The sequence below is a fragment of the Geotrypetes seraphini genome, chromosome 16, assembly GCF_902459505.1.
Source record: "Geotrypetes seraphini chromosome 16, aGeoSer1.1, whole genome shotgun sequence".
Classification (NCBI taxonomy): Eukaryota; Metazoa; Chordata; class Amphibia; order Gymnophiona; family Dermophiidae; genus Geotrypetes; species Geotrypetes seraphini.
In genome coordinates this window covers 35,737,881-35,764,762 of record NC_047099.1, presented here as the reverse complement: position 1 = coordinate 35,764,762, position 26,882 = coordinate 35,737,881, and the positions used below count along the sequence as shown (strand labels likewise).

The following is a 26,882-nucleotide window of genomic DNA, read 5'->3' as shown; positions in this document are numbered from 1 at the left end:
CATTGCAGTGAAGTCTGCGCATGTGCGGAGGATATCCAGATACGGCCCTGAGCTCGGGGAAGGAGACACGCGGTTCATGTGGGGACGGGGCTGGGGCACGGTCATTTTGGAAGTCTTTTCAGAGCAAGACAGACCGCGCTTTTTTGTAATCAATGCCTAAGGGTCTTCAGATGACGCTAGCACATCAGGACCCAGAGTTACCTAAATCACTTCAGCAAATACAGATAAGTTTTTGTTTATACATAGTTGGAGCTGTTGCCTTATAACAAAATTCAGTGCAATGATAGAAACCTCTTACGCCAGTTTATAAACCAACCAGGTTTTCCTGGGGGTTTTGGTCTGAAAAAACATCTGTTTCTGAGCACTGATTCCTACACAGCCAGCATTTTTTTTTTTTTTTTTGGGGGGGGAGGAGGCAAACTGGGCCCCACAGATCCAGGGGCCCCCTGTGGGCTGGGATGTCCATCCCTTTACCCCACCTGGTTCTGAAATCCCTTTCCCTCTTCACCTGCAAAAATGCAAGAAGGTTGCCAACACAGAAACGATTCTCTAGCTACTTGAGGCATTGTTCTTCTGCCATGGTCTACCCAAGTGGAAAGAGAGAGTTGTGTTTACAGGGGACAGACTACGGCAGAGAAGGCTTCGGACAGTGCAAGAGATTGCTGCCATACTGGAAACTTCCTTGAATTTTACAGATGAGGGGGGCTTTGGAACCAGGGGGGGAAAAGGGACAAATATTCCGGTCCTGGGAGCCCCTGGAGCAGCTGATTTTTGAAAAAGAAGTGAGGGATGCTGGGTAGGAGGGCATTTGATGGGTGGGGAAATCAGGGGAGGGGAGCAGGAAGGCTTCTTAATTTCTGCCTTGTCTAACACTGGCCCTGCATTCCTAGGAAAGTATGTTATTTTGGAAACCACTGAGACTAGATGATATATACATTTTTTAAATAAATCAAGTGAAATACTACTTATCAACTAATATTAACACATTTACCAAATTAAGAGATATGTTTTAAGCATTTTTCTTCAATATTTATAAGTTGATGACTGTCTTATAACAGCTGGTAGTGAATTCTACCAGAAAGCAGACTGATACAAAAACCTCCCTGAAAACCTCCCTTTATTCTTTATTTTCTTAACATCATATGAGATCTCCCTGAAATATCACAATTCCTAATTATGGAAAGAGGCAACACAGAAGGCAGGATCCTTGATAACAGCCGGAAAGGAAAGAGTGTGGCGTTTGACTTCACAATTAAAATAAACTTGTCTTCTCGCATTACCTGACTGTAAATAAAGTAGAAACCAGGATCTCTCACACTGATGGTTTTCCCCCGGACATCGAACGAGCTGCCTTGGCTCAGAGACGTCTTCCAGGCAATTTCTGTCATGTCAGTTAATTCTGGAAAGAAAGAAAAACATTCCGCTGAAAACGAACTCCCAGATCTGCCTCTTGCCACCATATCTTTCAGTCTCAGTGTCAAGCTGCATATGCTACATTTAGAAAGAGTTCTTTATATAATTCAGAAAAATAACTCAGCATACAGAATGCATGCCAGGTCCTTACAATGTACCCACAGAAATTAGAATCTAAACCTGAGAGACAAGCATGAGGAATTCTTTTCATAAAATTCCAGGATTTCCAGGTACATTACATAGAGTGGAAGCTGTGCATGCAAATCTATCTCATGCATAACCATTGTGGATATCCTGAAAACCTGACTGGCTGGGTGTGTCCTGAGGACTGGGCTGAGAACCTCTGGTAAAAGATACGGTTACTAGATTTCCTCTTACAAAAATGAGGACACCTGGCCCTGCCCTGCCACCACCCCCACCCCCAAACAGATCTCATGTCTCCTTCCCTGAGCTCGGGGCTGCTTCTGAAACACCTCCATACATGTTTGGACATTGGCATGATGACATCACATCATGTCCACACGTGCAGATGCCCTCCAGTTGTGGCCCCAAGCTCGGGGCCTTCCAAAACCTAGACAAACTGCCGGGTTTTGGAAATCACTCTAGGCACCCAGACAGTCCTCTAAAAAGAGGATGTGTCCGAGTTTTACCAGAAATCTGGTAATCCTAGTACAAGAGTGAGTGTAGACTCCAAGAATGAGTAAATCCTCAGTATAAGCACAGGGTACAGACTCCTTACAGTAAAATTTCAAGGCAAAAAGAATCTTCAATTAAGTGCGGGGATGGAAAACCATCCCCATGTCATTCTTTTTTTTTTTTTTTAATTTGAGTTTTAATACGTTTACAATATCATAAAGATATCAAGAAAAAAAGATTTCCATAACACATTTTCAATACAACAAAACCGTACAACAAACAATCCTTTACAAGCCCACTAAAAGGGGGAAACGTTGCTTATTTATCAACTAAATTAAAGGAAAAACAAAGAAATGGGTTGAATTCAAAAGAATCCAAATCACTTCTTACTATATTGGGACATGGACATACCTACCTTATTTTCTCATTAAAGAATAAAAGAAAGAAACGAAAAAGGAAAAGAAAAAGAGAAATCTCATTTCTGTTCACGAGCTAACAAAAATTGTTGCAATTGAATGGGATCCCAAAAAACAAATTCAGTATCTTGTATCTTAACCAAACATTTACAGGGAAACTTTAAATAAAATGATGCTTCAAGTGCTAATACTCCCCCATGTCATTCTTTAAGGAGAGAGGGAAGAATCATAGCATGAATGGGCACAGCCACTGAACCTCAAAACTTGCATTGAAGAATGCTGGTGTAGAAGGACTGAGGTTGAGCTAGACACAAATTCTGTCTCTATGAGCTCTTACTAAAACTCCAGGATAGAGTGAATCCTCATTGGTACAAGTCAAGAGCGTGCAGAATCCCTTTCAGAAAATCCTCAATGGCAATTTCATCTCCACAGCTACACAGTAACCCTTTTGCTTGGGAAAGACGGTAGCACTCACCACTAAAGCTGGAAATTGGACTCAAGTGGATAATTGATTGTCTCTCTGTAAGCAAAATAGAAAAGACACATCAGTTTCTTTTGTCATGAGTGCCAATGTGACTGGCATGGGTGAACACAACAGAAAGAGAGAGAGAGAGAGAGAATGCCTGAAAGAGGGACTGAAGAGAAACTAGGTTGAGAGAGAGGGATGACAGCTTTACGAGAAGCATTACCTAAAGGAGCCTTTTGCGACTGAGTGGGTGGTGGAGTTGTGAGCGAGTGTGATGTGTAGCAGTGTCTTGCAAACTGGGTGCCACAAGAGATTCCAGAATATATTTTTTAAATTCCCTTCATAAGAAATAATTCATAAGATAAATATACACTAGAACAGATGACCTGTACATAGTGTATGCAAGAGTGTTCCTCTCCTGCTCTCCGTCCCCAGCATACCTCTGTAAATGTTCACCCACATGAGCAGAATCTTCCACTACTACCACTACTTATCACTTATATAGTGCTGAAAGGCATATGCAGCGCTGTACATTTTGACATTTATAGATGGTCCCTGCTCGGAAGAGCTTACAATCTAACTTGGACAGACAGACATGAAATATATAAGGTTGGGGATGAAGAACCCAAGGTGAGAGGAGTTAGGAGTCGAAAGCACTCTCGAAGAGGTGGGCTGACATTTATAGATGGTCCCTTGCCAGAAGAGCTTACAATCTAACTTGGACAGACAGACATGAAATATATAAGGTTGGGGATGAAGAACCCAAGGTGAGAGGAGTTAGGAGTCGAAAGCACTCTCAAAGAGGTGGGCTTTTAACTGGGCCTTGAATACTGAGCCACTTCTTACCAGATATGCTCCGATACACCTGTTGCTCATGCTAGCCTCGGCTTCCTTCTGACATCACTTCCTGTCACGGGACCAGGATGTGACATCAGGAAGACTGCCGAGGGTAGTGCGAGCAGCAGGTGGAAGATGCTGCTCATGCTGGAGAACATGTACAGAGGTATAATGTGCACCCGATTTGCGACCCCCTCCAAAAGTTATCTTTACTGTTATTGGCTGCCTAAAGTTGGGCAGACGCTTCACATTTATAGTGTATTCCCAGCATTGGAGTGACATCTAGTGGACAGACCTATATATTACACCCCTGAAGCAAGCCTGCATTCGGAGGCCGAAACACAGACTGTGTCGGGTCTTTGCCTACAGGACTTTTGGGTCATTGATTTTATATGTATTACATTTGTAAGTTGTTTTCTACAAATAAAGATTGTCTACCCCAAGGTTGACGTGGTCTATCCCACTCCCCACTTGTTCTTCTGGTATTTGACTTTACGTGGGGTTTCTGTCCCTTTTTTTTGTTGTCTACATCATCATCAAAATTTGCCCCTTCTTCTCTGAGTACACTACCCTTGTCCACACTCTTGTAACCTCACGCTTAGATTACTGCAATCTACTTCTAACTGGTCTCCCGCAGTGCCGCCTCTCCCTCTCCCCCCCGGCAATCTGCGCAAACTGCTGCATGATGACTCATCTTCTACCAACCACGCTACGCTCATGTCACCCCTCTCCTTAAATCCACTGGCTCCAAATTGGCCTTCGCATACAGTTCAAGCTCCTATTGCTGACCTACAAGTGTGTTCATTCTGCTGCCCCTCAATCTTTCTTCTCTCTCCTTATACACCTCTCAGAGAACTCTGTTCCTCAGACAACTCACTCTTAGTGGTACCCTTCTCCTCCACTGCCAATTCCAGACTTTGTTCCTTTCATCTAGCTGCCCCCTATGCCTGGAATAAATTAACTGAGTTTGTTTGTTTTAAAACAGACAGAAAACCCACCTTTTTGATATTGCCTTCAATTCATAACCCTACTCTCCACTGCCCTCCAACCCAGCCAGCAGATGAACCGTTCCCCTTAACTATATCCATGACATCCTGTTTGTCTGTCTTGACTATTTAGATTGTAAGCTCTTTCGAGCAGGGACTGTCTTCTTTGTGACTCTGTACACCGTTGCGTTCGTCTAGTAGCGCTATAGAAATAATTAATAGCAGTAGTAGAAAAGGTTCAAAGGAAAGCGACCAAGATGATAAAGGGGATGGAACTCCTCGTATGAGGAAAGGCTAAAAAGGTTAGTGCTCTTCAGCTTCAAAAAGAGACGGCTGAGGGGAGATACGACTGAAGTCTACAAAATCCTGAGTGGAGTAGAACAGGTACGAGTGGATCGATTTTTCACTCCGTCAAAAATGACAAAGACTAGGGGACACTCGATGAAGTTACAGGAAGATACTTTTAAAACCAATAGGAGGACATTTTTTTTTCACTCAGAGAATAGTGAAGCTCTGGAACGCATTTCCCGAGAATGTGGTAAGAGCGGTTTACATAGTTGGTTTTAAAAAAAGGTTTAGACAAGTTCCTGGAGAAAAAAGTCCATAGTCTGCTATTGAGACAGGCATGGGGGAAGCCACTGCTTGCCCTGAATCGGTAGCATGGACTGTTGCTATTATTTGGGTTTTTGCCAGGTTCTTGTGATCTGGATTGGCCTCCGTGGGCTAGATGGACCATTGGTCTGACCCATAAGACTATTCTTATGTTCTTTTGGGACCCTGGTTTTGAAGGATTCTGCAGCGGTGCGGCTTAGCCCTGGTTAGCTTTGGCCCCAGTGGTGAGACCGAACATTTTACCCTTAGGATCAACAAGTAGTGTGCATTTGCTTCTGCTGTAGGAATCCTTTTTATAGAACTCCCACTGATTATATTAGACTTTATTTGGGCTGCTCTAGGTAGACTGGATAAAGACATTTCTGAATATTTCTGCTATATTTTTTTTTTTTGTAAATCTTTATTCCTTTTCATTTCTTACATCAAGTGAAATTACATATTAAAATACAATTATTTCATAACACTTGAATTACATTCAAATATTCTTATAATATAAAGTAAATAACCCCTTTTTTGTCAATATTCCTACATCCAAATAAGTAAATTAAATTACCCTCCCTAACCCCCTATATATTCTATCCATGTGCTAAGATATCTGATCATTAGAGTAACTAGCCAACGGTCCCCATATTTTTTTAAAATTATGAATATTCCCCTGTTGTAACGCAATCATTTTTTCCATCTTATATTTCTGCTATTTTAATAGATGTTGATAGTTTGAAGTACAGCCCAAAGTACTACATTTCATCTCTTTAGGGCAGAACTGGAGTTTTACAAAAAGGCACAGATAAGATCCAATTTTTGATGTCAAGTTAATTAAAGACAAGATTTTTTTTTGGCGGGGGGTGGAGCAGAAGGTTCAGAATTTGGAAAACCATATTAGACATCTAAATTTACATATTGAACTTTCCAAAATAAGCCACCCTATTTCCTCTTGGGACTCACTTTCAAAAATATCTGAGAAAGATGTTAGCCATTTCCCAAGAGGGTATCTTTCTAGTTAATAAGATATTTTTCTGCCTGAGGGTAGACAGACCTCGAGCCATATTACAAAACAAGATAGTTTCATAGTTTATTTGAATTTTGATTAAACGCTTCTCCAAGGGTACAAAGCATTCATTGTACACAGTAATTTAAAATAGATAGGGGACAAACATATTAAATAATTAAACATAGACCAACAAAACAAACATACTTATGACATGAAAACACTGGGAGAAAAGGGAAGAACTACAATTTATTACAAAAGGAAAATACAATAGGGAAGAGAGACAAATTAAGTAATGCGGAAGTAAATACATATGTAAGAAATCGATTATAAGCATCTTTAAAGAGAAAGCATTTTAGGCTACTTTTAAATTTCTGCAAGTTTTGTTTGGCTCTGAGGTATAGAGGGAGAGAGTTCCAAATTAAGGGGGCAGTAACTGAGAAAATGAGAGTATGACGAGTACCGATTATTTTTAAGGATGGGACATTTAGGGAATGTTGAGAGGCTGATCTTAAAGTTCTGGGAGGGTCATAAGGAATCAGTAATCTATTTATGAATGCAGGGGTATTAGTTTGTATAGTTTTAAAGGTTAAAAGAGGTGATCCGGAGTGAAATAATAATAATAATAATTTTATTCTCATATATAATTTGAGGTTGAGGGGTGGTAGATTCAGGGGCAATGTTAGGAAATTCTACTTTACGGAGAGGGTAGTGGATGCCTGGAATGCGCTCCCGAGAGAGGTGGTGGAGAGGAAAACGGTGACTGAGTTCAAAGAAGTGTGGGATGAACACAGAAGATTTAGAATCAGAAAATAATATTAAATATTGAACTCAGGCCAGTACTGGGCAGACTTGCACGGTCTGTGTCTTTGTATGGCCGTTTGGTGGAGGATGGGCTGGGGAGGGCTTCAATGGCTGGGAGGGTGTAGATAGGCTGGAGTAGGTTTTAACGGAGATTTCGGCAGTTGGAACCCAAGCACAGTACCGGGTAAAGCTTTGGATTCTCGCCCAGAAATAGCTAAGAAGAAGAAAAAAAAAAATTTAAATTGAATCAGGTTGGGCAGACTGGATGGACCATTCGGGTCTTTATCTGCCGTCATCTACTATGTTACTATGTATACCGCCAAAGCCATGATAGTTTGAGGCGGTTTACAATAAGAAGAGCTGGACAATCAGAGAAATAGTCACAATGTAAATCATCGAATACATGTATACAGAATAGGAGAGATAATAAACTATAAAATCGGTTAAATAGGCAGCCAATGAGCTTTTTGTAACAAAGGGGTGACATGATCAAATTTTTTGGAGCCCGAAATAATTTTGATAGCTGTATTTTGTATGAGTTGAAGGTGTTTTATATCTTTTTGACACAACCCTTTATATAATGAGTTACAATAATCAATTTTAGATATTATGAGGGAATGAATTAAAACATTAAGAGAATTTACATCAAGGAGGGGGACCAAAGATTAAGCTCAGTTGTCAATGAACAGTGCTTTTTGGATATGTCTGCTCTTCCTGAGTGCAACAACACAGAGGACTTCAATAGATGGCTCAAAGCCTGGTGTCATCAAGAAGGCTTTAAGTACATCTTACTATAGCAGGAAAAAGAATCCTTGCTGAGAAATTTAGACAATATGTTTCTAGGCATTTAGACTAGAAGGTGGGGGTGGCATATGTATGAAATACAATTATGGAGGCCACCCAGAGCAAAAGACAAGATGTGATGGTAGTACAGATAGCAATGTAAACAATATTAGCAGCTCACTTCTTAGGCAATGTAACAGGAAGTGAAACTAAGCATAAACCTATACAAAAAATGAGCTGCTGAAAGATAGCTGGAAAGCGATGACCACAAACACTAGCTGTGTAAGCAACAAAGATCAGGATCTGCAAGCCCTGATGTTAGAAGCAGACCTGCTATCACAGAGACATGGTTCAGTGACTTCTATAGATGGGATGCAAACATCGGGATATAATCTTTTTAGGAAGGACAGAGATGGTCAAAAAGGTGGAGGAGTAGCTCTCTATGTAAAGAACGATAGCCAAGCAACTGAAATGCAGAGGAAGAAGCGATACTGCTGCCAATAATATAATATACAATGCATTACAAAAGTCTGATCTAGAAAAGGCACGACTGAACAACAACTCGAAAGTCCAACGCTTCAATTTACCAACTAGTCTTAAATAATAAAACCAGAACTGAATCATGAGTGATTGGATTCTGAAATGACAAATTCTCATTAAGTCAACGCCGTAAGTTTCTTATCACTGATTTTACCGCCAGAGAACTAGATGAAATTTTTAGAGGAGGTTCCGATGGTACAACTTCACACCTATGCATCATAATCACTTTGGATTTTTCAACTTATTACATATCATTCACCTATTAACAGCTTCTATGTATTTAGACACGCTTTCCATAACTTCATCTCCTTCATTTGCTGGAAAGAAAAATTGGATGTCATCAGCTGGTTTGCAAATTTTCAAATCTAAATTACAACGGAGCCACATACAGATTGAGTAATGGGGCAGAGAAAGCTGCCTCTTGTGGCATATCCATCATCATCCTATATTTGCCAGAAATCTTATCACCCACCTTAACTTGAAAAGACCTGTCATTCAGAAATGATTGAGATCATTAAAAAGCTCTGTCTTTTACACCCAACTTCAATAATTTTTCCAACATCATCAATGTTCAGTGTTGAATGCAGATGATACATCCAAAGACGCTAAGCAATAACTAACATCTCCATCAATTCCATGCTGAATCTCATCAGTTGTTGACACAACTCCGTGCCCTCTTCAAGAGTCCCAGTCTGTTCAACATTATCCATCTGTTAAAAACACTATCTTTTCAATCACTTTCTCCAAAAAAGGTAAAAATAGATCTAAAGCTATCCAGATTTTCACAATCCTTCCCAGTGACGTAACGAGGGTGGTGGCACCCCCCCCCACACACACACACACCTTCTTCTCCACCCCTGCGCCCTCCTCTCAGCCCCTCCGCTTCTTCCCCATCCAATGCCACACTTGCGCCCTTCCCTTCGTACCTCTTTAAATCTTCGCCAGCTTCTCCAACCTGCTGCTTGCGCCGGTGTTGGCTTTCCCTCTGTCACTTTCTGACCCTGTGACCCAGAAGTGATTTCAGAGGGAAGCCAAGCTGGTGCGAGCAGCAGGCCTGAGAAGTTGCTTGTGCTAGTGAAGATTTAAAGAGATACAGGGGTGAGGGGAAGGGAGGGCATGGCGTGGGGTGGGGAGAGGTGCTGTGTCCCAACCAAGGGCCTAGGGCGGTCCACCCCAACCCCATACTACGCCACTGATCTTTCCTTCCAACTTTGAGAAGGTGCCTCACGAACGTCTACTCCGGAAACTGAAGAACCATGGAGTGGACGGAGATGTACATAGATGGATCAGAAACTGGTTGGCGGGTAGGAAACAGAGGGTAGGGGTGAAGGGCCACTACTCGGACTGGATGGGGGTCACGAGTGGTGTTCCGCAGGGCTCAGTGCTCGGGCCGCTGCTATTTAATATATTCATAAATGATCTAGAAACAGGCACGAAGTGTGAGATAATAAAATTTGCGGACGATACAAAACTATTTAGTGGAGCTGGGACTAAAGAGGAATGCGAAGAATTGCAAAGGGACTTGAACAAATTGGGGGAATGGGCGGCGAGATGGCAGATGAAGTTCAACGTTGAGAAATGTAAAGTATTGCATGTTGGAAACAGAAACCCGAGGTACAACTATACGATGGGAGGGATATTATTGAATGAGAGCAACCAAGAAAGGGACTTGGGGGTAATGGTGGACATGACAATGAAGCCGACGGCACAGTGCGCAACAGCCGCTAAGAAAGCAAATAGAATGCTAGGCATAATCAAGAAGGGTATTACAACAAGGACAAAAGAAGTTATCCTGCCATTGTATCGGGCGATGGTGCGCCCGCATCTGGAATACTGCGTCCAATATTGGTCTCCGTACCTTAGGAAGGATATAGCGTTACTCGAGAGGGTTCAGAGGAGAGCGACACGCTTGATAAAAGGGATGGAAAACCTCTCATACGCTGAGAGATTGGAGAAACTGGGTCTCTTTTCCCTGGAGAAGAGGAGACTTAGAGGGGATATGATAGAGACTTATAAGATCATGAAGGGCATAGAGAGAGTAGAGAAGGACAGATTCTTCAAACTTTCGAAAAATAAAAGAACAAGAGGACACTTGGAAAAGTTGAAAGGGGACAGATTTAAAACGAATGCTAGGAAGTTCTTCTTTACCCAACGAGTGGTGGACACCTGGAATGCGCTTCCAGAGGGAGTAATAGGGCAGAGTACAGTACAGGGGTTTAAGAAAGGATTGGACAATTTCCTGCTGGAAAAGGGGATAGAGGGGTATAAATAGAGGATTACTGCACAGGTCCTGGACCTGTTGGGCCGCCGCGTGAGCGGACTGCTGGGCATGATGGACCTCAGGTCTGACCCAGCAGAGGCATTGCTTATGTTCTTATGTTCTTATGAGAATTGGGGTAATAGTAGCAACCTTCAGACGATGAGGTACATACCCTTCTTTTAATGAGGCATTAACAATACTAGTTCCTGAATCTTTCACAGATTTAATAATTTTCCAAATAATCTTAGAAGAACAAGGCACATCAATTGCTTTAGTGGGTATCAAATGCACAATTGAATCACATTATGATGACCACCGCCTGCCTCTGATGTCAGGGACGCACAGCCAATGAACAAATGCACGTGTTTTACGCAGATTTCTTGGGTATATAAGGTTGGATGTCAGCAAGTTGCCAATATAGCAACCGTGGCTGTCATGGGAAAAGACATTGAAAAAGGCATGATCATCATCTACCGGGCCAAGGGCGGCAGCATTTCAGAAATGATAGAGTTTGTGAAATGTTAACGGGCTGCTGTGGTTAAAGTGTACCATGAGAGGACAAATGGAACCTTTTCGACAACTTGACATGGTAATTGTGGGGCAGCACAAGCCATTGATTTCAGAAGTGAATGTTGGCTGTGCAGGATGGTGCGGGCCAATTGGCATTCTACCATGGAGCAACTCAACATCCAAACGAACCAGGAGACATCCAGATGTGTGTCCAAAACAACTGTGCAGTGAACCCTGTTGCGAATGGGGCTCCCGAGAAGAAGGCTGGTAACTGTACCCATGCTCATGAGGGTTCCTAAAAAAAAAAAAACCAACAAAAAACCGGCTGCAATTTTCACAGGAGTACCAACTTTGGATCTGCAACGACTAGCAGAGGGTTGCCTTCTCCAATAAGTCATGTTTTGAGCTCCAACAAATGGATGGACATTGGCATATCAGTTGTGAAACCGCCGAGAACAAGCACCCATCAACCATTGTTGGACGTACACAAGCTTGTAGCAGCAGCGTTACGGTCTGGGCAATGTTTTCTTTGTTTGGTCTGGGTCCCTTCATACCTATGAAGCTGCATCCTGCTGAGACCAGGCAGTAGTACCAGAGGAGGGAGGAGGGGCCTAGGCACCATAATCTCTGGAGTCGGCCCTGTCTGCAATATATGTTAGACTGGATTTGTTTCTCAAGGTGTAATAGATCTAACGCTCTATGTGACACTTTTATCTTTACATTTCCCAAATCCTAAGGGAATTTGATCCAAAAGAAATGTTTTTGGTGGGGTTTTCTTATTTGGTATCTGCCACTTGGAACGCATTTCCATATCAAATTAAAAAGCTTCAGAATTATCTGTTGTTTACAAAGTATAAAATGCTTTTTATAAAAAAAAAATTTGTAGTGTTCTGGAAATTTGCTTTATGCACAGGCAAACAGACATCACAGCCTCACCACAGAAAAACAAAGCACTGGCAACAGGATTACCGGTACACACTTCCCCATTTCTTCTTCTGCTAAATGCAGTGCTGATACGACCAGTAATGTATGAGTCTAATTTTGGGCTGCATAAACCCAAGGGAATGGTATAGTTTAGGGGGTGAAGAACTTATGTGCATTGGATATCAACAATATTTCTGCTATTCTTGAAGAATCAATAACAGAATCCTCGGTCAGATCTACTCTCCTAGAGCGACAAAAAAGGTTAAGGGACTGGAGGAGTTGCCGTACAATGAGAGGCTAGAGAAACTGGACCTTTTCTCCCTTGAAAAGAGGAGTCTGAGAGAGGACCTGATCGAAACATTCAAGATATTGAAGGGAATTGACCTCGTAGAGAAAGAGAGATTGTTCACCCTCTCCAAGGTGGAAAGAATGAGAGGGCACTCTCTAAAGTTAAAAGGGGATAGATTCCGTACAAACGTAAGGAAGTTCTTCTTCACCCAGAGAGTGGTAGAAATCTAGAACGCTCTTCCAGAGGCTCTTATAGGGGAAAACACCTTCCAGGGATTCAAGACAAAGTTAGAGAAGTTCCTGCTGAACCAGAACATACGCAGGTAAGGCTAGACTCAATTAGGGCACTGGTCTTTGACCTAAGGGCTGCCGCGTGAGCGGACTGCTGGACACAATGGACCACTGGTCTGACCCAGCAGCAGCAAATTTTTTTTAAAATTTATTTTGAAATTTCAGATAATGTTTACAAAGAAACATAACAGGATATGGAAACAAATCATTTTACATAATTATTATCATTACAAAATCAGAAATTCCATCTGAAATTTTATTAACTGAGCCGGATCCCAAAAAATATAATATAGAAACATAGAAGACGACGGCAGATAAGGGCCATAGCCCATCAGGTCTGCCCACTCTACTGACCCACCCTAGGGATCCCACTCCTGGTGACAGGTTCCCTTGGCTTAACCCTCTAAGGGATCCCACATGGGCATCCCATTTTCTCTTAAAGTCACCAAACACTTGCAAGGAAACTTCAGAAAAAATGTGGCTCCCAGTTCCACAACTCGAGGTTTCAAGGCTAAAAAGCCCTTCCTTCTGAGTTGGGTCGATCTTGCCACATCAGAGAACATCTGAACTTTAGCTCCACAAAATAAAGCATTTTTATTTTTAAAATTAATTTTCATCATCAATGCCTTATCACTCTCACTCAAAAAAGTTACAAGTATTACATCTTGAGAGTCTTCCAAAAAAGTCTGTCAGATCTATATAAATAGATTCTAACTGATCTGTTCCTTGCTGCCTTGATACTCTTTGTTTAACTGGACATGATTTTGGCTGTGCGGGTGCTGGCCATTTTTGCTTACTAAGAGTTTTTTAAAATAATTTTTGGTGCATGAATTGAAGGAGGCATAGTTCCTGATGAAACTGAGTGTGAAACGATTGGGCAGCCATCGGGCACAAAAGATAAGTGCCTTCCTTAAGCACTTTATGTACTCAATGCACTTTATAATTATTGAATACAATTAAATTAAGTTTATAATAGATATCACTTTACCAAGACCAATGATGAATTTACTACCCCAGTAAGGGCACGAAAATCAGTCTAGTAGTGCCTTGGGTATTTGAGGTCTGGTAATTCCAAACTCCACTGGCTCCCAATAATCGCCAGGGTTCATTTCAAATGCTCCTGCCTAGCTTTTAAAATCCTACACGGCATCCTCCCTCCTCTAATCTAATCTAATCTAATCCTTAGGTTTGTATACCGCATCATCTCCACGTTCGTAGAGCTCGACGCGTTTTACAGTAGGAGAAATAGAAAGGAGGGTTAGTGGTAGAAGTGTGAAGAAAATTTAGAGGACTTGGGATGCCAAGATATAAGAGTTTCCTTGATTCCTAAATTGAAGGGATACTTACATTTTTTGAGAAAAGCCAGGTTTTCAGATGTTTGCGGAAAACTTGGAGAGAGCTCAAGTTCCGAAGAGGGGAGGTAAGGTTGTTCCAGAGCTCAGTGATTTTGAAGTGGAGGGAGGTCCCTAGCTTTCCTGTGTGGAAAATGCCTTTTAGTGGGGGGAAGGATAGTTTTAATTTGTGGGAGGATCTGGTGGTATTAGGGTTTGAGGAATTCCAAGAAAGAGGGATAAAGGGAGGGAGGATACCATATAGGATTGGAACTCACCGAATCCCGACAATACCAGGCCCACACAAAAACTTAAACTTTCCTTCCCCTCTCTAAAAGGTATCCTCTATGCGGGAAAATCGGGAAAATCTCTCTTTTTCAGAATTACAGGGCTCTGGAATAACCTTACCACCCCACTGCGGACTCAGGTCTCCTTCCAACTATTCCGTAAGCATCTGAAAACCAGTCTTTTCACAAAAACGTAACGCTCTCCTCCCCCCCTATTCTCAATCCACTAAATTCAATGTGCTATTCTCTTCCTTTATTAAACTTTTGTAAACCGTGCCGAGCTCTATTTTCATGGAGAGGATGCAGTATATAAACTTAAGGTTTAGTTTAGTTTCGTAATTCAATCTGACTTGATATCAATTTGTTCTCTGGCTTGTATAATCGTTATTTGTTTGAACAAATTTCTATTTTCTTCAATTTGAGTTGATTCATAGAAAATTGATAATACCAACATGCCCCACAGGGGGCATGACCCATTTGGGAATCAGCAATCATATTGCTAGTATGATGTTTAAGACGTTCCCCTAGGTTCCTAGTCCATTTAAAAGCAAACCTAGGTTTATTCCTGAATTCAGGATAAAAGCCCAAGAGGTGCCAGTGGTGACTGATAATATTCTGTAGGGGAGCAGAGAAAGGTAAGACACAGGTAACCCTCGGATCAGGGATGTCAGTAGTGGACTTCGGGAGAAAAAGCCACTCACTTTCAGCACAAGTGGCACTTTTGGCCGCACGCTTCACGATATCGGCAGGATAGCCACGTTGTCTAAATCTGTGGGCCATGCTCGAAATCTGAGCCTTGAAGTCCATATCAGAAGAGCAAAGGCGTTACAGGAACATATGTTGACTTATTTAAGATAAGTTATTAATTTTTTTCACATATGCTACATGTCTATGAGATCATTTGTCATTTTCATTATTGAATTAAGGGAGGTAGAAATGCCTTCCACTGGGTTTTAGAGCAAATTGTTCTGCATACCTATTTTTGTTTATTTGAATTCTCTTATATAATTTGAGAAAAGAAGAATCTTATATAAATGTTAAGACGTTTAAAAGCACATTTTTAAAAAAATTGGCTTTCCCAAATTAGAATGGAGTTAGAGACTGTGATCTGTGTTTATGTAATGATTGATTTTGTAATGCAGAATTTTTAGCTGTCTGTATAAATTATGGTTCATTGAGATTTGAGTGTTTTATTGTTTTGTTTTTGTTTTGTCTTTATTCATTTTACATCTTTCAACAAGTGTATCATAAAATAACATTTAAACTTAAACAATATCACTTGATTCTCTATCAATTTAACTTAAATCATAATATTTAAACCCTCCCTCCCAACCCTACTAATTCATATGTAGTACATATATCATATAATATATTATATATTCTGTCCTATTAATCTAATCATTTAATATCAAATCAGAAATCCCATCCCCCCATACTTTGCAATTATACCTATTAGGGAAAAATGATAGTCCAATAACTACTATTCTATTAATGGCCTCCAAACCTCCTGAAAGTTATTAAAATTACCTTTCTGCAAGGCTAACATTCTTTCCATCTTGTATATATGACATAATGAATTCCACCAAAAACTATAATTTAATCTATTCCAATTTTTCCAATTAAATGTAATCTGCTGAATGGCAACTCCTGTCATAATAAGTAGTAGCTTATTATTCTTTGCAGAAATTTGACTTTTCTTCCTCATTGACATTCCAAATAATATAGTATCATTGGATAGAGCCACAAGATTTTCCAACAAACAATTTATTTGGCCCCAAATTGATTTCCAAAAAGCCAAAATGAATGGACAATAGAACAGTAAATGATCTAAAGTCCCCGCTTCGAGATGACAATGCCAACATCTATTAGACTTGGAGCTATCTAATTTATTGTAAACGAACAGGGGTCCAGAAAGCTCGGTGCAACAGAAAAAACCAAGTTTGTCTCATAGATGCCGACATTGTACAACTCATCCTTCAAGACCAAATTCGTGGCCATTGAGATGCAGTAATTTGATGCTTAATCTCAATGCTCCAAATGTCTCTAAGACAGTGTTTTATTGTTTTGTCATTGGAATGGTTTTTATGGAGTTGTAGTTTGTTATAATATTCATGAAGAAGAAAAAATATATATTTTTTTAAACTTTTGTTCTTAATCTTTCTTTTTCTATTTTTAATGGAGTTCTTTTCTTGATGAATGTGATTTACATTACATAACATAACATAACTTTATTCTTCTATACTGCCATAATCAGACGACTTCTAGGCGGTTCACATAAGAACATAAGAATTGCCGCTGCTGGGTCAGACCAGTGGTCCATCGTGCCCAGCAATCCGCTCCTGCGGCGGCCCTTAGGTCAAAGACCAGTGCCCTAACTGAGACTAGCCCTACCTGCGTACGTTCTAGTTGAGCAGGAACTTGTCCAACTTTGTCTTGAGTCCCTGGAGGGTGTTTTCCCTTATAACAGCCTCCGGAAGAGTGTTCCAGTTTTCCACCACTCTCTGGGTGAAGAAGAACTTCCTTACGTTTGTACGGAATCTATCCCCTTTTAACTTTAGAGAGTGCCCTCTCGTTCTCCCTACCTTGGAGAGGGTGAACAACCTGTCTTTATCTACCAAGTCTATTCCCTTCATTATCTTGAATGTTTCGATCATGTCCCCTCTCAGTCTCTTTTCACGGGAGAAGAGGCCCCGTTTCTCCAATCTCTCACTGTTCGACAACTCCTCCAGCCCCTTAACCATTTTAGTTGCTCTTCTCTGGACCCTTTCAAGTAGTACTGTGTCCTTCTTCAAGTACAACGACCAGTGCTGGACGCAGTATTCCAGGTGAGGTTGTACCATGGCCCGGTAGAGCTGGACAATTAGCGAATTACAAAGTGCAAATAGTGGAAGTACAACATAATACTCAAGAAAAAGAATAAAATTATTAAATTTAGTGTGACTTCTGGATAGGAGATAAATCTGTCAAACAATACAGTTTTAATTTCTTTCTGCTTGGATCCTTTTAGGCCGTTATGCGGTATATAAAGTTTTTAATAAACATAAACATAAATTTAACTATTTGTTTCTTATCGATTTAGTATATTTATTTGTTGGAGTTCACAAAATGAAACAATATAAAAGAAAAGGAAATTAATGCCACATAAAATAGGATATCACACACAAAATACATCAGTCAGGTACCCCTTAATGAGTCCCTTCCCTGGAAAATAGCTAACTGAATTCAGACATTAAAAAGTGAGTTTTCAACCATGTTTTAAGCCTTTCTCAGAATTCTTCTGCACAGATTTCAACAGGTAATGGTATGGATGCTCATATTCCACCAACTCCCTGGTACCAGGTACATATAACATATAGAGGTCCTTTTACTAAGGCATGTTAACTGATTTTAGTGCACGAGGTTAAGTTGTGAAATAGCCTGGTTGGTCAAATCCGGAAATGTAGAGATAAGCGCTCATTTAGGAAAATGCCAAAAACACAATTATTTGTAGATGCATTTCTTTGAGAAATTGATTTTATGTACGGATTGAATCTGTTTGTTTTGTTCTTACCTTGTTCTGAATTTTATAATATTTTATGTATGTAATTATTTGTAAACCGTTTTGGAATAAAAGAGCATATAAATTTTTAAAATAAACGAATACCTCGCCGGGCCACAGTAAAAACCTCAACCGCCGTTTAGTAAAACCCAGTGAAATTCTAGAGAATCATTAGTTTGTGAGGTATTCTGGACAAATTCCCAGCATGACAGCTTAAAAATAAGTTGGGCCTTGATTGGCAAACAAGTGAAGCCTCATCAAGGTAGATGTAACATGGTGCTAAAAACTGACTACCACCCCATCACAGGACAGGAACACCACAGTGCCAGCTTTTCTCATATTCCCGCAAAATTTCAGTTTGTACTTGCTGTGGCATCAAAAGACTAAAGGATCTCATTTTGGATCAAAGGCCTTTGCTATTTTATTCACTTACTCTTTGATCGATGCGTTTTCCCTGTGGAGGTCTCCCGTCTCTTTCTGCTCCAGGATAGATAAGGCAACTCCAGTATACCATCTGAGGATGGAGCTCCTGTGAACCCCTGCGCTCCCTGAACTCTCAAAGAGAAAGGTATGGATTAGAAACCTGTATCCATCACAGTCTAATTTTCTAGTCCTATACCTGTAACCTCACTAGACAAAAGACGCCATCGATAAACTTATCATCTTATGGGAAACTTGTTTCCTAATAAGAATTTTGCCTGTAGTTTCACCCTCCTCTCCTCATTGCCTGATGTAAGGATAATATCCAAGCATCAATTTTTTTTTCAAAAAATCTGTTAATGGTCCCCAAATCTTCTTGAACTTATCCATATATCCTTTTTGTGTTGCAAATGTACGCTCCATCTTATATATATGGCAAACTGAGTTCCACCAAAAATTATAGTTCAATCTGTCATAATTTTTCCAATTATGTGTAATTTGCTGTACTGCTACTCCAGTCAATATAAATAAAAGTTTATTGTTATTTGATGAAATTTGACTTTTTTTTGCAATGAATGATTTTAATTTTTTTTTTCCCCATAATAAGATAATGGTTAAAGAAGGGAGGGAGGGAAGGGGTAAGGAATTTATTCTCTTTATTATACATTATAAAAAATATATCATAATGAATAAATGATAGTCCTATGAGAAATTAATGTGATAAAGGGAGAGAAAAGGGTTCATAATTAAATAATAATTGATAAAATCATTACAATATATATGTTATATAAATTCATAAGAAAAATAATATAAAATATGGTTTATATAAAATACATTATAGAGATATCAAGTGTATTGTTAAGATAAATGTATGGAAAATTTATAACACTTGTTGATATGTGAAAAAATCAATAAAAAAATCTTAGAAAAAAATTTTTTTTTCCAGTGTACTTCGGCAATACCCCCTGTGTCATAATCGCTCCTTTGCAGTGAGAGAATCTCCTTGTGCCCTGTGTTAGTTACAGTGAGACAGCCTCTCTACAAGTGACAGACTGTCTAAAAGCAAGTGCCGGAATGGTTAGCAAGGTACTACAGTGCCCTGGCAAGGATCTCTCAGTATAATCAAATTAAATCCTAGTGCCTTTTCACAGTGCGTTTCCTTCAAGTGCTTACCTTGCCAGTGCCAGGATTAGCATCCTTTGCCCCTACTGCATAGCGCCTCGCCTCTATTTCCTCTCGTAGCTGTGCCAGCTCCCGCTGTAAGCTGGCCAGATACACCCCTTGGGAAAGCAGGGCTAGGAGACAGAGCTGCAGTCCTAGGAAAGACCCCAGTCCCAGCCAAAGAGCCACTGAGAGCCTGCAACCTTCACTTTCGGACTCCTCCAAAGACATGATTGCTTTTGAAACAAAATAAAAGATGTGTCCTTTCCCCACAATCACTGATGAAAAAACCACATAAGGAAGATCTGGTTTCTTAAGCGACTCAACGACAAGGGAAGGTTAAGCAGCGGAAGCCAAAGGCAGTGACGTCAAAGGCAATTTTGTGAACATTTACAAAAAGTATCTTGCTTGAGGAAGGAATTTTTTTTTTTTTTTTTAAAAAGGGAAGAATGGACATGAAGGAGGGAAGGGAAGAAGGAAGGATGAAAACTGAGGGAGAGAAGAAGGAGAAGCCAGGTGAGGGAGAGGAAGAGAAAGGAATGGGGAAAGAAACCAGCAGGATCAACCTTGCCAAAGTGAATATAATACTAATGACCTGGACAATTAGATAATAGCCAGCTTTCTGGTAGAGAACCTTGTTGCAGATGGGCCTTGGAGCAGGTGCTTACCTGTCCTATGCCCTCTGCCGTTTCTCCCTGTTCCCCTCTCTCCTGTCTTGCAGTGATGCAGGGACAGCGAGAGCTGTTATCTGTGCCAATCCCAAACTTATGCTTCCATTTCCTGTAGGCAAAACAAAGTGAACAAAATTTCTTGTTCAGTCTTCAAGAAAGCTAGCTGGTGTGCATTACCCCTCCCATCCTACCCTCTTGTCTTCTAGCCACCTCCCTCTTCTTGATTTTAGCAGTGAAAACCCTTTTCTGAGGAAGTGCTGAAACAGTGACGCACAGCCAGCTCAAATGAGCTGTACAGTATGCATGGCCTCCTTCTTACCACTGGACACTGCACTGTCCGGTTAACAGGATACATCTTGCTCAGGATGTGTTTCTAACATTCACTCGGGGTTCAGAATAATCAGGAACACATTCCAAAACCAAAAAATATGCCTACCGCAATCTTAAAGAGTATATCAGGGGATGGAAAACACTGCACATGCTCTTTTGCTTTTAAACTACAGTTTTCTAAGCAAGGTGGGTTTGGCAATTCTTAATAGGCATCGCCACAGGAGGGCATCCAAGTGCTAGAGAAGACGAGCAGTAGCCTGTCTCCATGCATACCTAACACAGGCCCTTTAAAAAGCAGAGAAAACTATTATTTGGCTATTTTTTATGAATTTTTATAGATGTTCCGGTTGTTCCTGCATGCAGTCCACTGGTCCCTTAGAAGGCAGATATACTTTCAAGGCATCACTGGTCTGAATAAAAGATTTTCCAAATGCACTTTGACATTTATTTATAAAATCTTATATCTTACTCAACTACAGATCTGAGTGGCCAGCATATGTCAATGTTTCTCAACTCACTCCTGGAGTGCCCCTTTACCAGTCAGGTTTTCAGGATATCCACAATGAATATGCATAAACTTGATTTGCATACACTGCCTCCTCTATATGCAAATTTCATTCATGCATATTCACTGCAGATATCCTGAAAATCTGGCAAGGGAGTACTCCAGGACCAAGTTGGGAAACACTAGCATATGTTATGTTATACTTCAGTAGTTCTTAAATCTGTCCTGGGGCAACCCCAGCCAGTCAGGTTTTCAGGATGTCCCTAATGAATATGCATGAGTGAGATTTGCCTATAAAGTAGGTAGTAGGCATGCAAATTTCTCTCATGCATATTCATTAGGGATATCTTGAAAACCTGACTGGCTGGAGGTCCTCCAGTGCATACAAATCTCTCTCTCATGCATATTCATTGTGGATATCCTGAACACCCAGCCTACCTGTGGACCTTAAGGACTAGAATTGAGTAGCCCTGCAATACAAATTGCGATGAGCATTAGCAGCACACCTGAGAGGTTGAGATCATAAGAACATGCCTTGGTACAGGAAGGAAGTACATTCTTGTCACGATAAGCACAAAACTAACCTATCATCTAAAGCCAATCAGAAGCTTTCTGTCCACGCATGGAGCATTCTCAGAGATCCAGGCAATGAAGAATAGGGTTAAAAAAAAAGTGAAAAGTGGTTTAAATCTCCACTGGGGAATTCCTGCACCTTGAGTTTGAAGACACTTCTGCTTCACTGCTATCAACAAAGTCTGCTCATTGTGATTGCAGTTGGGACTAAAATCTGCAGAGGGTAGGGTGGCTGTACATCCGAGCATATTAATGATTATCTGAGAGTAATGAGTCAGCAGGCCTCAGCCAGTGCCTTAATGTATATCAGCCAAGTCTCACTGAACAGAGTCCCTTTTGTCTCTTGACAATTTAACATTTCCCAATAAGGATATTGTTTCTTATCTGGCCAAGTAAACACAGTTTAATTTTTCTTCCTTGTTAAAATGTTCCAGGATTCTGTTGGAAAACTGACACTTGTCTTTTATTACAGTACTCTCAAAACTAATTGCACTAGCATAAATTGATCTATTAGAAGTCAGTAGGTAAACAATAAAAAATAAACAATTTTATAAACAAACCTCTTAGTTCAAAATTGTATTCCATTTCTGATTAGATATTTTAATAGTCCAAAAATCCTTTCAAAATCTTCTACTGCTTAGGTGACACTGCAAATAGGAAGCTAAGTAAACTGGAGTAATGTTGCTGCTCTGATCTTCATCAGAGCTCCATGTGGATATCACTGAAAAATGTAAAGCATGAACACAGCACAAACAGCTGAAATGAAGATTATCAGAGCTTCATAAAGGAGTAATATTAATACATGTGAATCATGAGCACAGTACAAACAGCTGAAATACAGATAATTAGGACTCCTTGCAGGCATCACACTGATACATGTAGAGCAGGGGTCTCAAAGTCCCTCCTCGAGGGCCACAATCCAGTCGGGTTTTCAGGATTTTCCCAATGAATATGCATGAGATCTATTAGCATACAATGAGAGCAGTGCATGCAAATAGATCGCATGCATATTCATTGGGGAAATCCTGAAAAGCCGACTGGATTGCGGCCCTCGAGGAGGGACTTTGAGACCCCTAATGTAGAGGAATACAACACAAGTGACTGAAGAGTGGACCTTCACTCGAGCTCCATGCTGGTGCTACACCAAGGTCTGTAAAGCAGGAATACAGCACAGAAAGCCAAACATCAGACTTGGAGAAGGCAAGGAGATTAAAAAAAAAATATTGGAGGCTATAAGCATAAGGTACATACCCCTTAATTCCAAGAAAACAACACAAGAAACAGATAATTTCAAAACCTTGTGACGTAAAGAATTAACACTGAATAAGTCCAAAATCAGTGTCAGGGATTTCTGATTTAACAAGTAAAGAGATTTCAAGGTGCAGACATATTTTTTTAAAGGGATATATTTTTTTTTATTAAAGTTTTACACGGTTCAAATGGTAGGAAGTGGTTAAATGGTGTAAAGTACATTTGGATGCTAGGATATACAACACAGTCTCAGTGAGCAGCAGAAAACCTCTTTTGCATATGAGATTTAACATGGGTGGCTGAAAAGAAATTGAGCTTTAGACTGAAACATACATTTATCTCATGGTCATCCTTCTTAGGAAGAATTACACAGTGACATATAACCTATAAATGCCTAGATCAGGGGTGGGAACGAGGGTTACAAGCTAGTCGGGTTTTCAGGATTTCCCCAATGAATATGCATGAGATCTATCCTGAAATCCCAACTGAATTGCAGCCCTCATTCCCCTAGAGCAGGGGTAGGCAATTCCGGTCCTCGAGAGCCAGAGCCAGGTCAGGTTTTCAAGGTAATCCACTATGAATATGTATGAGATGGATTTCCATGCACTGCCTCCTTGAGATGCAAATCTATCTCATGCATATTTATTGTGGATCTCCTGAAAACCTGACCTGGCTCCGGTTCTCGAGGACCGGAATTGCCTACCCCTGCCCTAGAGGAAGGGAGCATTACCCCCTCTGAGCAAATACTGACCTACTACCTCAGTGTGGTATTAGGGACATTATCTCCTCTGAGCTAGTACAAATCCACCTCCCCAGCATGGTGTTTATGGGTTGCTTGTCCCTTTGAGCCCCAGTACTGACCCACTGCCTCGCCGTAAATTAGGAGACACTCTTCTTTCTGAGCCAGTGCAGATGTGGTGTCCCAGCATGAGTTTGTGGGCAGATTTCCATCTGATCTGATGTCCCAGCCCAGTTAGGGGGTACTTTGTCCTTTGAGCCAACTACTTACCTAATGCCCCAGCAAGGTATTAAGGGACACGTTTCTCTCTGAACCCAGTACTAATCTACCCTCTTAGCATGGTATTGGGTTTCGGTGGGAGAACTTCCTCTAACATTGACCCACTGCCCTACTATGGTATTAGGAGACCATCTTCCCTCTAAGCCTATATCAAACCATTGTCCCAGCATGCTATATGGGTGCAGTCTTTCCTCCGAGACAGTGCCCTCGCATGGATGAAGCAATACCCTGCAGCTTTGATTTAGTTCACTTTTCTTCTCCTCTGAACCCCGATACATAAAAGAATTGAACATAGAATTAAGCTGCTTCCTTCTTCCCCAAGTGTTTCCAGCTTGTGACATGACTTCATACTCCCCATCTCCCCCTGCCAACTCCTCTTCAAAATATTCAGCACCAGAAGTTCACAGGGTGTGGTATATAAATCTTGAAATGGAGTTTATGACCTTATATCTTGTGTTCTGGAGGAGGAGAAGTTGGTTGTCCTGTTCTTTGCAATGTGAGTGCCACCATCCATGGCGCAGTAGTTTGTCTTTTAATCCTTGCAAATCGGAGGCACTCCCAACATGAACCTTGGCATCCTGTAAAAATAATTAATAAATCATCTTCCTCTGATCCAGCAGAATCACTGACAGCTGTCCTTTGCTTGTCTTCAAAACCATAGCAGCCATAGCAGGGATGCAGCATTGTGGGAGTGCAGCAAGAAGGGAGACAACAGGGACAATCTGCCTTTCATTTAAAACTGAATTGCGATTCCAAGAGAGGGCTCCTTCCCCATAATCCTGGTTTCCACTGGGTGAAGAGCCTACCGCAGAGGCTGAATAAACCACCACTGTTTAGAGAAATGAGAACTGGAATACAAGGTTTGTCTTTTGTTCTGTGGTAGAGGAAGAGAGGGCAGGAGATTGGAGTGTCCACAAATCTCATAACAGATATTAGTAGCAGTATCTGCCTGGCTCCCCATCCGTCCACTACTGCACCCTCCAAACTCTCAGCACTTTGGCTCTCAGTGCACCTGAAAGAGGCCAAAGTAAGTAAGAGAACGACTAGTCTTCAAGCTGACCTGGGGGATGGTACGGACTGCAATAAGGGAATCCGGTTGTAGCAGAAGCAGCCCCGACACCTGGCAGGCCTTTATCTCTGCCTCTTGCACACTGGCCGCTGTGGCAGAGAATTCCTCCAAACAGCGGAAGGTCACAACTCCATCCAGCCAGAGGTCCAGTTTCATGTACACACTCTTCCCCTCATTAAAGTGCACCTGGAGGATGGGCCAGAGGAAAAAAAAAAAAAAAAAGTCAAGTAAGCTCTCTGGGAGTCCTAAGAAACTTTTCAGCAAATTGATGATAGCATGCTACTTAAATGTATAATTATGGGCTAGGCTCAGTGGCAGAGCTTTGCACAGCCTTGTGGAGGAGCCAGATTTGATAACTGATTTAGGCTGGTATCACCCAACATGGTCAAGAGGGAACAATGAAGAAAATAGGAACACTAGTATGGCAAAAAGATGATCTTAAGATCTATATCAGTGGTTCCCAAACCTGTCCTGGGGGACCCCCAGCCAGTCAGGTTTTCAAGATATCCCTAATGAATATGCATGAGAGAGATTTGCATATAATGGAAGTGACAGGTATGCAAATCTCTCTCATGCATATTCATTAGGGATATCTTGAAAACCTGACTGGCTGGGGGTCCCCCAGGACAGGTTTGGGAACCACTGATCTATATTATTGTTCACCAGTATGGGTTTCAATTTTATTTTCATTCATTTTGGATGTTGACTTTAAGGTATGTCTATTTTGTCTTTAGAAACTAACTCCGATGCCGGCATCTGCTGAAACATGGCCACATCAGTCTTTTTATATATGAACCACTTCCACAATAAAGTCCTTTTTGTCATACTGGTGTTCTCAGTGTTTCTCGTTACCTCTTGACTTGTTGTCTCCTGACGCTGAACTCCACTTCCTGGGCCAACTGGAGATGTCCGGTAGGACTGTGCAGCCAGAAACTTTTTTTTTTGTGTCATTTCCCATGTCAATTTCCAAGAATGTTTTATTTGGGGAGTTTCTGGCATTCTTTTGTTAAGGGAGCTAAGTCATCATGAGGGCACACTATTGATGACAAAAAGCTTAAAATTTCATCGTTTTTTTTGTTTGCTTTCATCTACCAATAACATAATGAGGGGCACATGATGTCTAAATTTAAGTTTAGACATTTTGTGGAACATGCACAAAAATCTAGTACCAAACATGCCCATTTTCAAAACTGCAAAACGTTTATCGTGTTTTTTCGAAAATGGATGCGTTTGTGCTCAGTGCATCTATCTTTTTGAACCATTACAAAAAAAGAAACAAACTCACATCCAAAAGAAAAACACACAGAACAAGCCTTGGGGACGTAGGAGGGGTCAGCATTCTTAGCAGACTAGCCACACAAACATCCCATCAGAGTAGTGGAGCACCCTAGGACCTAAGTGGGCCTTGCAGTGAACCTCACAGAAAATATCCCAGCTACACATCTCACCATAGCCCCCTTATATTGTATGGTGAGTCCTCCAAAACCCACTGTACTCAATTGTACATCACAATAGCCCTTTTGCCTGCAGGTGACACCTATATATGGGTACAATGGGATTAAGATGGGGTTTGGAAGGCTCATAAATTTGACTAAGTGTAGTGGTTAGAGTGGAGTATGGGCCTGAGTCTCCATCTCTATGGTTCACTACACCACCCACTAAGCTACTCCAAGAGCCTGCTTGCTGCTCTAATAGGATTGGTCATAACATCTGAAGCTGTCATACAGGCAGGTATGTACTGTTTCATTCACATCTTTGGGAGCAGGAGAGGGTCAGTGACCACTGGGGGAGTGTGGGGGTCATGCTTACATCCCTCCAGTGGTTATCTTTCCAGTTTGGTCACTTTTCTGGCACTTATTTGTTGTAAAAACAGGTCTAGCCCCAAACATCCAAATTGTGCCCTGGATGTATTCTAAAATGTTCAATTATGGCAAAAAAAAACCCCAACCCAACAACGTCCAAAGCAAGAAACAA

General features: G+C 41.0%; 1 protein-coding gene across 1 annotated transcript in view; it reads right to left on the bottom strand.

Moving 5' to 3' along the window:
• Positions 1-26,882, bottom strand: part of LOC117349802 — a 73,194-nt gene that overhangs the window by 4,930 nt on the left and 41,382 nt on the right. The window contains exons 7-12 of the mRNA XM_033923397.1: positions 24,846-25,094; positions 20,087-20,312; positions 19,504-19,727; positions 18,344-18,458; positions 2,941-2,985; positions 1,281-1,399 (exon numbers count right to left, since the gene is read on the bottom strand). Coding sequence (XP_033779288.1) covers positions 1,281-1,399; positions 2,941-2,985; positions 18,344-18,458; positions 19,504-19,727; positions 20,087-20,312; positions 24,846-25,094 — 978 coding nt within the window. The remainder of the gene's footprint in view (positions 1-1,280; positions 1,400-2,940; positions 2,986-18,343; positions 18,459-19,503; positions 19,728-20,086; positions 20,313-24,845; positions 25,095-26,882) is intronic.